At 43.0% G+C, this 12,756-nt stretch overlaps 1 protein-coding gene across 2 annotated transcripts; it reads left to right on the forward strand.

Annotated features, from left to right (window-relative positions):
- The first annotated feature begins 1,380 nt into the window (after nucleotides 1–1,380).
- Nucleotides 1,381–11,249, forward strand: EGR2 (early growth response 2). 2 transcript variants are annotated; one of them, XM_082268453.1, is made up of 2 exons: nucleotides 1,381–1,734; nucleotides 9,752–11,249. In XM_082268453.1, the coding sequence occupies exon 2, from the start codon at nucleotides 9,757–9,759 to the stop codon at nucleotides 10,858–10,860; it is 1,104 nt and encodes a 367-aa protein (XP_082124579.1). In that variant the 5' UTR covers nucleotides 1,381–1,734; nucleotides 9,752–9,756; the 3' UTR covers nucleotides 10,861–11,249. The 2 variants fall into 2 exon arrangements, with proteins under 2 accessions (XP_082124579.1, XP_082124578.1); XM_082268452.1 differs by lacking the exon at nucleotides 1,381–1,734 and adding an exon at nucleotides 7,072–7,390.
- The last annotated feature ends 1,507 nt before the right edge of the window (nucleotides 11,250–12,756 follow it).

The raw sequence follows: 12,756 nt of genomic DNA on the forward strand, positions 1-12,756 counted from the left end.
TATAATTTGTACCTAATTAGCTCAATAAGCGAAATTGAGAGTTTCTGCCTTAGCTGAATGTTCCCAATCGTGAACTTGGTAATTGTACATCAAGATCAGTTTCGAAAAAAAAAAAAAAAAAAAAAAACATTTAGGCTCCTCCCACTTACTATTTTTTACTTTTACCGTTCTCGCTTTCTAGCAATTGAACTGCTTTTTAATGAATAATAAATATTAAAAAAAAAAACTAAATAAATAACAATTGTGCAAATAGAAAATAAATGAAAGATTACTTCTAGCAAGGAGTTAACAGGGGAAACAAAGGCTGACTTACACTTTTTAATAATCACAAAACACTTCTTTTACTAGCCGTACTAAATTATATTAGAAAACAATATGCAATGCAGCGAAATATCTACTTAATATATTTAAAAAAAAACGTCAAAGAATAATCAATTTTTGGCAAAGAAAGAGTTGAAAACTGTGGCAAAAAGAGAAGCCTCCCTTAGATAAAGTTTGTGTCCCTAAAGTGACAAAGTCTATACATATGAATTGGTTTATGGACGCCAAATTCCTTCAACCGCCAACGTATTTAAATCAGGGTGAGGGGAAGATGGTGCAGGACCACAGACAGCCCACGGAGGGACCACACTGCTCAGGACTGGACGGACCTGAACCCAATATTCGGGATGTCAGGAGGCTCCTACTTACAATCCTGGACTATAAAACATTCTTTATTTATTGGACCTGGAAATAGTTAATTTCATTTTTTTTTTGGTTCAATTCATACACAAGAAGACTTAGAAATGGTATGTATGTTTCTTATTTTTATCATCTATAAGGCGGGGAAGTAATGATTAATCAATCAGTACATCTAAAACAATCAAATTACCGGGAAATCATTTAAAACAATCAAATTACCGGGAAATCATTTAAAACAATCAAATTACCGGGAAATCATTTTAAGGACGCTGATTTTTTTTTTTTTTTTTTATCCCTTTTTTCTGGCATAGAATTAATTGCATGAAAAGTCCTTTTATTTCTGTATTAAAACGAATTCTGTGTGTTTTGAAACAGAAAGGCATTAAACTAAACGAATATTTAATCACACTGATTACATCCAAAAACTGAATGCAAGTCTATCATGTATACAGACACCAGAAATTATTCTACCGATTTTTAAATTGTAATCAAAAAAGAAAAAAAATTATTGTACAAAGAATTTCGTTAAACAAAGTTATTAAATAGAAAGCACAGAAAAATCAAGCCACAAACGAACTATTTAAATTAACGCCTATTATTTAACGGCTTTAAGCTGATATTTCGTTAAAAAATAAAAAGAAATAAAAATCGTATTTATTTAAAAACTTATCAACGACTTTTAGTTAATGCAGATAATTATACCACTTATATAATTTTTGTTTTTTGTATAAAACATTTTTTTCCTACCGGAATGACTATTATAAATGTATAAAATGTTAGAATAACACGGCATTTCTGTAGAAGTAATCGGTTTCCCCCCGGAGCCCCGGAGAAGAGGGCACTGAGAGCTCTCCATTGTTTTCTTTCATTTGCATAATATTTCTTTCTTAACATTGGCCATCACTTCCCATCCCCCTCCACAGCCCACTCACAAGGGGCAGCGCAGTCCTCCTGGCGGTCCGCTCTCTAGTAAAGGCTCCTTTCATTCAGAGAGCTGCAGGCTGGAGGAGTGAAGACGGCGTGCCCAGCGCCCACCTGCCAGGACCCGGAATGGTAAGAGCCCCATAGACCCTCTGCCAACTGCTGCCTATACTAGTGTAGTAGTGCCCCCCCCTCCCCAATTTATTATTGTAATACAGGGACTGCCGAGCATTAATAGGACCATTCTGATATATACCATGGAAAATAAACACATCCCCGTGTACATTACAGATATTTCCAAACTCACTACAAACACTTTCATCACTTTCATTAGCGCAAGGGAAAATGTGACATCTCACAATGTCTGCAATATTACATGTGTCCACACGGCGGCGCACGAATGAAAAGTAATACAGAACCATGAAGAGGTATTTGGGGGGATCCGGATTCAAATAAGAGTGTGAGAAGTGCAGCATGTACACTGCATTCTACAACAGTCCAACACTGCTGACAAGTATTCTGGGGTTCATGTGATCCTGTTGGGAAGATCTGATCATATATATCATTACTAGGAAGATCTCATAATATACATGATATAAGTAATTGCTGATCTGATCGTATATGGACAATAAGTGATTATTAGGAAGATCTGATTATAAGTCACTGTTGGGATAATCTGATCAATATATGGAATATGAGTGGTTATAGGGAAGATTTGATCAATACGTGTAATGTGTAAGTGACTGTTAAAAGATCTGGCCATACATATAATATAATGGACTGTGTTGGGAAGGTCTGATCATATATGCTATACAAAAGTGAATGTTTAGACCTATATCATGCGTGCTATAAGTAACTATACGCTAATGACTGCTGGGGAAATCTGAGCAATATATACTGTATAGGTGACTGTGTGGAGAAGATCAGATCATATATAGTATAGAAGTTACTTTCTGGAAGATCTGATCCTATATGTTATAGAGCCGACTTTTAGAAAGACCTGGTCAAAGTGACTGTGTTGAAAAGGTCTGATCATATATGTTACAAGAGACTGTTGAGAAGATGTGATCATGCATGCTATATGCTGGGAAGATCTGACCATACAAGTCAGTTGACTTTTTGGAAGATCTGATCATATACACAATAGACTTTTGAGAAGATATGTCCAGATAAGCCAAATAATAGACGTTTGAGAAGATCTGGTCATATACGCATATATAAGTGACAGTGTTGGGAAGATCTTGTGATATATGCTATATGTGACTATTGGGAAGATCTAATCACATGTTATATAAGTGACTGTGCTGGGAAGATCTGGTCATATAGGTTTATATAAGTGACTGTGCTGGGAAGATCTTGTGATATATGCTATATGTGACTGTTAGGAAGAGCTGTTATTTAAGTGACTGTGCAGGGGTGATCTGATCATATATGATATATAAGGGACTGTGCAGGGATGATCTGATCATATATGATATATAAGTGACTGTGCTGGGATGATCTGATCATATATGTTATATAAGTGACTGTGCTGGGATGATCTGATCATATATGTTATATAAGTGACTGTGCTGGGATGATCTGATCATATAGGTTATATAAGTGACTGTGCTGGGATGATCTGATCATATATGTTATATAAGTGACTGTGCTGGGATGATCTGATCATATATGTTATATAAGTGAATGTGGTGGGAAGATCTGATATATTCTATATGTGACTGTTGGGATGATCTGATCTTATATGTTATATAAGTGACTGTGCTGGGATGATCTGATCATATATGTTATATAAGTGACTGTGCTGGGATGATCTGATCATATAGGTTATATAAGTGACTGTGCTGGGATGATCTGATCATATAGGTTATATAAGTGACTGTGCTGGGATGATCTGATCATATATGTTATATAGGTGACTGTGGTGGGAAGATCTGATATATTCTATATGTGACTGTTGGGATGATCTGATCTTATATGTTATAAGTGACTGTTGGGAAGATTTGATCATAGATGTGCTATGTGTTTTTTGGGAAGACCTGAACATTTGTGCATAAGTGAGTGTTTTGGGAAGATTACATGTGCTATACGATTACAAAGATATATTCATGTTTATTAAAAAAAAAAAAAAAAAAAACAACAATTCATAAAATCATTTTATAGTAGATATCTGCTGGCATCGACCAGAACATTGTACTAAAAAAAAGTAACCAAAGTTTTGCTATAGCCTACTACCTATGATGCAACTTTGGTGGGAGAAGGTAGGTGTTTCTACTTTGTGTGAAGCCAGCGGCGGGCTGACCATTGTATCTGGTTGGAGGTAGGTCGGAGCTGTCCAGCAATACACAGACCGATCTACAGATCACTAGAGAGATTCATTGTGCGCTTTACTTAGGGAAACCGGGATAGAAGGGCCCCACTGTTTTATTTCTATGATGGTTATTTTATTAATATATATTTTACAATGCTGGCATGAGCATGTCACGCATAGACTTGATTTACAAAGCTTTAATAAAAGGAAGAGGCTGACAATTTAGCCACGACTGCATTTTTAATCCAATTGGTTGAAAATAACTGTCAATTAAGGACAGAAGTATCCCTATCCTAGTGTGTTAGGTTTGTGAATTGAACCTATTGGATGAAAACCTAAATAAGTGATCATTGTCCCTCTAAAACATGAGACCGCCTAATTCTTTATTTAGATAAAGCTGCAGTAATGTGTAGAACTACAGATCCATGCATGCCCAGCGAGTACTTTTGCTTATTTGGGCACAATTAGACTTGCAGTCCCATAATGTTGGGCTGCAAAGCTGCTTTTATTCTGGCAGCTCTGCAACTGACACTTTAGATTGCTAGCTCGTGTAACTAAATGATTATTGCTATTGGGCCATGCCATTTAGGCATTGTGCCATTGATTATTGTTTATGAAGTTATTGATGTGCATTGTGGCATTTATTTGTAATGATAAATACTGGACCCCCACTGGACCATTGTGTTATGATAAATGTGCTTTGTGCTACTTATTCTTTTTATATTTTGATGGTCGTGCCATTTTTTTCCTATGATGGCTGTGGATTGCACCATATGATTGTTCTGATGGACCTGCATTGTACACTTTATTTTTGTTCTGATGGACCTGCATTATGTCATGTGATTGTGCTGATGGACCTGAATTGTTTGGTTTATTTTTGTTCTGATGGACCTGCATTGTGCATTTATTGTTATTTAATTATTCAAATCATAATGATTGTGTATTGTACCATGCATTTGTTTTGATGGACCTATATTGTCCCGTGTGACTGTCCTGATGGACCTTCACTGTCCCGTGTAATTATTGATAGACCTGCATTGCTCCATTAATTATTGATTGACTTGCATTGTCAAATTGATTATTGATAGACCTGCAATCTATCAGGTTTATCAATTATCACTGATTATTGATGGACCTGCATTGTGTAGTTTATTTTTGTTCCGATGGACCTGCATTTGTCTGATGGGAGTGTTCCCATGGACCTGCACTGTGCCATGTAATTATTGATTGACCTGCATTGTCCCATTGATTATTGATATACCTGCATTGTCCCATTGATTGTCGATAGACCCGCAATCTATCAGGATTATCAATTTTCATTGACTATTGATAGACCTGCAATGTGTAGTTTATTTTTGTTCCAATTGACCTGCGTTGTGTGATGTGAGTGTTCCGATGGACCTTCATTGTCCCATGTGATTATTAATAGACATGCATTGTTCCATTAAATTATTGATGGACCTGCATTGTCCCATTGATTATTGATGGACCTGCATTGTCCCATTGATTATTGATGGACCTGCATTCTCTCATGGACTATGGGTGGATATGCATTGTGTAGTGTATCTATTTTTGTTAAGACTGACCTGCATTGTCCCATGTGATTATTTATGAACCTGCACTGTCTCATGTGATTAATGGTGGACCTGCATTGTCCCATTGATTATTGATGGACCTGCATTGTGTAGTGTGTTTATTTTCGTTCCGATGGACCTGCACTGTCCTATGTGATTATTGATGGACCTGCACTGCCCCATGTAATTAATGATGGACCTGCATTGTCCCATTGATTATTGATGGACTTGCTTAGTGTAGTGTGATTATTCTTGTTCCGATTGACCTGAACTGCCCCATGTGAATAATGATGGACCTGCACTGTCCCATGTGATTATTGATGAACCTGCACTGTCCCATGTGATTATTGATGAACCTGCACTGTCCCATGTGATTAGTGATGGACCTGCACTGTTCCATGTGATTAGTGATGGACCTGCACTGTCCCCATGTGATTAATGATGGATCTGCACTGTCTTATGTGATTATTGATGGACCTGCACTGTCCCATGTGATTATTGATGAACCTGCACTGTCCCATGTGATTAGTGATGGACCTGCACTGTCCCCTGTGATTAGTGATGGACCTGCACTGTCCCAAATGAAAGACCTGCACTGTCCCATGTGATTATTGATGAACCTGCACTGTCCCATGTGATTAGTGATGGACCTGCACTGTCCCGTGTGATTAGTGATGGACCTGCACTGTCCCAAATGAAAGACCTGCACTGTCCCATGTGATTAATGATGACCTGCACTGTCCCATGTGATTAATGATGGATCTGCACTGTCTTATGTGATTATTGATGGACCTGCACTGTCCCAAATGAAAGACCTGCACTGTCCCATGTGATTAATGATGGATTTGCACTGTCCCATGTATTTATTGATGGACCTGCACTGTTCCATGTGATTATTGATGGAGCTGCACTGTTCCATGTGATTATTGATGGAGCTGCACTGTCCCATGTGATTAATGATGGACCTGCATTGTGTAATGTATTTATTCCCATGGACCTGCATTGTCCGATGTGAGTGTGTCTGTGGTCCCTGTACTGGGATGGGTCCAGTTTCCAGCACTCCCCGGGATTCCAGTAGTAGTGATGATGAGCGGTGTCTGGCTGTCTTCTTCCTCTCCTGCGGTCACAGATGAGTGGGTTGTAGAGTAGAGCCCGGCTCGGTGTAATATTCCGGAAACGTTCTATATATGGAGGAGGGGCAGGGCCGGGGGTCCGGATTCTGCCCTTATTAGGCTAGACCCGCCCGGACCGGAATCCAAAGCTCCGCTATGTGTGCACGGAGGATCCGCCGATCACCTCCAGCCCCGGTCCTTCTCCCTCCTCTCGCCGCCCCTGAGCCCATAAACTCCCCGATCGCTCCACCGCTGACAACGAGCCCCATTCATCGGTCCGGAGAGAGCTGAGCCCCGCCCACCTGCCCATTCATACAGCGGCAAGCCCAATGCAAATCCCCGTGACGACACGCGGGAGGCGGGGCGCCCTTCCCTGTTCCTGTCCTTTTTTGGTCCGTGACGTCACGGGCATTCAAAGCTCCAGAATAAATACTTACAGCGAACACTTTCCATGTACTGCCATTGATTAGCAGCGCGGCTCAGGAGACTTGTTAATAACTCGGGACCGGCTCCGGGACCAATGACATCCCCGCCGGGGCTCCGCACACTCACTTACTAGAGTCACCCAAACAAGTCCCTGCTGTTCTCCCCTCCGTCCGCCAATCTGGGGCTGTCACTGCATGAGATGATGACTGCCAAAACTGTAGACAAAATCCCACTGTCGATCGGGGGATTCGTCCATCAGATGCCGGAGGCCATGTACCCGCTGGATGATTCCGCCTTACCCACCTCTGTCACCATCTTCCCCAATATGGATCTGGGGGGACAGTACGACCAAATGGGAGCTGGAGGTAAGAATACCCCCCTGGAGCCCACCCCCCTGTAATACCACCTGACCCCCATTCCCGGGGTCCCCCTATAATACCCCCTAACCCCATCCCCATAGTCCCCTCCTTTAATACCCCCTGACCCCCATTCCCGGGGTCCCCCTGTAATACCCTCTAACCCCATCCCCATAGTACCCTCCTATAATACCTCCTGACCCCAATCCCAGGGTCCCCCTATAATACCTCCTGACCCCAATCCCAGGGTCCCCCTATAACACCCCCTGACCCCATCCCCGGGGTCCCCCTATAATACCCTCTAACCTCATTCCCATAGTCCCCTTCCATTATACCCCCTGACCCCCATTCCCGTGGTTCCCCCTATAATAATACATGGAGGAGCGGGGACACTTCACTCAACTGCAACTAACCTGACATTGTACTGGGGACCGGCTGACAGTCCTTACATTGTACGGGGGACCCACTCATCACATTGTACTGGGGACCAGCTGACAGTCCTTACATTGTACTGGGGACCCACTCCTCACATTGTAATGGGGACCAACTGACAGTCCTTACATTGTACTGGGGACCCACTCCTCACATTGTAATGGGGACCAACTGACAGTCCTTATATTTTACTGGGGACCCACTCATCACATTGTACTGGGGACCGACTGATGGTCCTTACATTGTACAGAGGACCCACTCTTTACATTGTATTGGGAATTGGCAGATGGTCTTTACATTGTACTGGGGACCCACTCATCACATTGTATTGGGAACCAGCTGATGGTCCTTACATTGTACTAGGGACCAGCTAATGGTCATCACATTGTACTTAACCAGCTGATGGTAATTACATTGTATTGAGGACCAACTTATAGCCATTAGATTTTATTGGGGACCGGCTGATGGTCATTACAAAGAGCCAAGTACCCCCTAATAGTTGTGCAGAGTTCTGGGTTACCTGCTGGGGACAGATTGCTGGTTAATAGATAGTGATGGTGGGATGCTGATGGGAGTACTAGGGACACTCTCCTGGTCGGTAGACAGTGCTGGGGACGTACTAATGATCAGTGCTTGGGACATACTGATTGTGAATACAGCGCTGGGGACATGCTGATAGGAGGTTACCTGCTGATGATCAGTGGAGTGCTGGGGACATCCTAATGGTCAGTATATAGTGTTGGGGACATACTGATGATCAGTGAGGAGTGCTGGGAATATACTGATGATCAATACAGGCTATTGGGAATATACTGATGATCAGTGGAATTCTGGGGACATGCTGATTATCAGTAAAGACTGTTGGGGACATGCTAATAATTCAATTCTAGGGATATGCTGAGTGATGATCAGTGGGAGTACTGGGGACATGCTGATTATAATAAATAGGGTGCTGGGGACATGCTGATTATCAGTGAAGACTGTTGGGGACATGCTGATGATAAGTAGGGTGCTGGGGACATGCTGATGATCAGTGGAGTACTGGGGACATGCTGATGATAACTAGGGTCCTGGGAACATGCTGATAATAAGTAGGCTGCTGGGGGACATTCTGATGATCAGTTGAGTCCAGGGTACTTGCTGATGATCAGTAAAGACTGTTGGGGACATACTGATAATAAGCGGAGTTCTGGGGACATGCTGGGGGCGTATCTGTCAGTGTCTGTGTAGCTGTCAGTGATACATGTGTTGCAGTGATAGGATCTGATCGCTTGTTATAGTAAAGTTCACACACTTTGGTTATAGTACAGTTTGGCGTTAATTTACTAAAGGAAAATAGTCTGTGCACTGCAAGTGCAGTTACTCTAGATATGAGAACATGCAAGGAAAATAAAAAAAAAACAGCATTTTTGCTTGCAGCTGATTGGGTGGTAGAAATCAGCTGAGCTTTCCATTAGATCTAGCGCAGCTGTACTTACAGTGCACCGACTATTTGCCTTTAGTATATAAACTTTAATGCCATTATCTGGAAGAATTATCCGTGTTGCATCAACCTGCGCTCACTTTAGATGTCTTCCTACACAAACAGTGCCATGTGTATATCTCTCTCTAGGTGTGTGTGTGTATATATATATTATGTGTATATCTCTCCCTAGGTGTGTATATATATATATATATATATAATATAAGTGTATATCTCTCTCTCTATAGGTATATATATATATATAATCATAAGTGTATATATCTCGCTAGGTGTATGTATATAGAGAGATATATATATATATATATCTCAGTGTATATATGTGTGTATCAATATATATTTATTAGGTGTATATATCTATATGTGTAACTCCATGACATGTGTGACAGCGATGTACAGAGTATAGCCGGATGAATGGACCCCTATTAATGTCCCCTCTTTGTGTCCCCCATTTACAGATGGAATGATCAATGTGGACATGAACGGTGACAAGCGCTCCCTGGATCTGCCATATTCCAGCAGTTACCCCTCCGCCTCCCGGAACCAGACATTCACCTATATGGGCAAGTTCTCCATTGACCCTCAGTACCCCGGAGCCGGCTGGAATCCAGAGGGCTTCTTCAACATCGTCAGCACCGGCATCCTGGGAGTGACCCCCTCGTCCTCATCGTCCACCACTTCCTCCAGCGCCTCCCCCAATAGCCTGAGCTGCAGCATGGCAGCGCATGGGCAGGGCGATGTGGAGCACATGTACTCGCCCCCGCCGTACTCCAGCTGTGCGGAGTTGCCGGTTTACCAGGACAGTTCGGCCTTCCTCAGCACCGGGCCCGGCGGCTCCCTGCCCTACCCTCCCCCATCTTATCCTTCCCCCAAGGCAGCCTCGGATGGCCCCATCTTTAACATGATCCCCGACTACCCGACCCTCTTCCCACCTCAGTGCCAGAGGGACCTGCACCCCATGACTGACCGCAAGCCCTTCCCCTGCCCCCTGGACTCCATCAGGGTGCCCCCTCCGCTCACCCCCCTCTCCACCATCCGTAACTTCACCCTGGGGGGCTCCTCCACCATAGAGGGGTCACGGCTGCCCAGCGCCTACAGCCCCCAGAATCTGCCCCTGCGACCCATCCTCAGACCCAGGAAATACCCCAACCGGCCCAGCAAGACCCCGGTACACGAGAGACCCTACCCGTGCCCGGCCGAGGGCTGTGACCGCCGCTTCTCCCGCTCCGATGAGCTCACCCGGCACATCCGCATCCACACCGGCCACAAACCCTTCCAATGTCGCATCTGCATGAGGAACTTTAGCCGCAGCGACCACCTGACCACCCACATCCGAACCCACACCGGAGAGAAGCCCTTTGCCTGCGACTACTGCGGCAGAAAGTTCGCGCGGAGCGATGAGCGCAAGCGACACACCAAGATCCACCTGCGACAGAAGGAGCGAAAGGGCGGAGCCGGGGCGACATCTAGCGGCAGCGCGGGCCAGGAGCGCTCCCTGAGCCTCAGCCCCTGCTCCGCGGGCTCCAACAGTGCTCAGATAGGACTGTGTCCCAGCAGGACATCCTAAGACACACTGCGACACAATAATATTAAAAGGGAATATCGCTGCCATCCCGGGGCCAGTGCCACTAGACTTTTCACAGGATCTGGGACTTAAAACTGGAAGATGTATTGCTGGCTCAGGGACTGCCTTCAGGACTTTGGTACACTAGATGGGGCAGAGAAGTGGATGCTTGAATGTCGCTCAGTGTGGGGGAGGGGTGGGGGGAGTCAAGGTTTACATTATGTTGTGGAGAGTACTTGTTCTATGTTCATCTAAAGCAGAGGGTTCCCAACTCCAGTCCCTAAATACCCCCAAACAGGTCATGTTTTGGGAATTCCCCTTAGATCAAATAGCCAAGCCATTGTAATAGATGGAAAGCTTCTGTGCCAAGTTGAAGGAAATCCTGAAAACATGACCTGCTGGGGACTACTTAGTGACTGGACCTACAGTATTCACTCTGTATGTAAGGCACTGATCCCTGCTGGGCTACCTAATGCTAATGACTAGCACTACAGCTAAGGAACGCTGTCCACACTGAAGGCAAATAGGCTGTTCACTGTGCAAGGGAAATTTCCTATAGCTCAGTAGATTTGATTTTGCAAAGAATATCCAATTATGTGCAGGGGGACAAAAAAATAATAATATATTTGCTTGCACATGATTGGATGATGGAAGTTAGCAGAGCTTCATTCACCAAGCTAAGAAAAAATTCCCCTGCAAGCCAACAACCTCATTTGCCCTTAGTAAATCAACAGACAGTGCTATTTAAATACATGAATCTGCATAGATTTTACTATGTTACTAAACAGATAATAGGCTCCATTCACAAGGATCTTTATGTTAGGCATGTGCCTGGAATTTGCAGTTATCACTGGACTTAATAGCAATGGCATAGTTGGAAAATAATTACTTATCATTTTGCGTTTGCCTTGTGAACTAAGCCTTTGGGGGTTGAATTACAAAATGAGTAGCACATATTCACTTTGCAGGAGAACTTTCACTTACTGAAAAAGGTGAAGCTGTTCTGACTTCAGTCATCCAATCACTTGCATGTTTTTTTTTTTGGTAAAATTTCTAATGCAAATGATTGGATAGTCTGATTTTTCAACACATGTACAAAGCGAAGGGAAAACTCTCTTTGCAAAGTGTTCATGTTCTACTCCTTTAGTAAGTCAATCCCTCTATGTAGGGTATGCAGTGAAGACAGGCTTCCTTTGAGCAATGGTGTGTGAATTATTTTATTTACTCTAAGGGCTTTTATTATCAGCATGGTGTGAAGAAGAATAGTTGTCTGCAGCCCAGAGTCAGACCGATAAACCTGCCATGGGTTACAGCAACAGCTCTTCTCACTAGGCTTTTATCCAACCTTGGAAAAGCTGAATGGATTCATGCTAGGTAAACTTTGTTTTATTTGCTACTAACTGCATCTAATCTCCTGTGTGTGTTTATGTTTTTGCTTATGTTTTTTTTGTTTTGTTTTTATTATAACATCCTGGCTCTGTTCAGGAGAAGAGTTACATGGTAACTTTGAAAGGTATTTCCCATTGTCGAGATACCAGAAGTAGCCATAACTCATGCACTTTATCCTTGTCATGACTGCCAGGAGCAGGCGGTGTGATATGAAGGGGTAGTTTAGAATCTCCCAACCTCATTTATTTTTCTCTATAACAAAATTTGTCTTCTAACCGATACAGTATGACTCAAGCTGGCCATACATGCTCAGTGTTGGCTTAGCGATCTAGTTAATCCTTATTCCCAAAATGACGCAGTTCGCAGCATACTCTAACTCAGTTATGTCCAAACTATGGCCCTCCAGCTGTTCAGGAACTACAACTCCCATCATGCCTAGTTATGTCTGTGAATCTCAGAGATTTATAATGCCTCATGGGAATTGTAGTTCCTGAACAGTAACTGATCAAA

Source organism: Pelophylax lessonae (assembly GCF_965119305.1).
Source record: "Pelophylax lessonae genome assembly, chromosome: 9".
Taxonomy (NCBI): domain Eukaryota; kingdom Metazoa; phylum Chordata; class Amphibia; order Anura; family Ranidae; genus Pelophylax; species Pelophylax lessonae.

Coding starts and splice junctions, on each gene's coding strand:
- EGR2 (XM_082268452.1), top strand. CDS start 7,225: ATGATGACTGCCAAAACTGTAGACAAAATCCCACTGTCGATCGGGGGA. Junction 7,391..9,751: donor CGACCAAATGGGAGCTGGAG/GTAAGAATACCC, acceptor CCCCATTTACAG/ATGGAATGATCAATGTGGAC.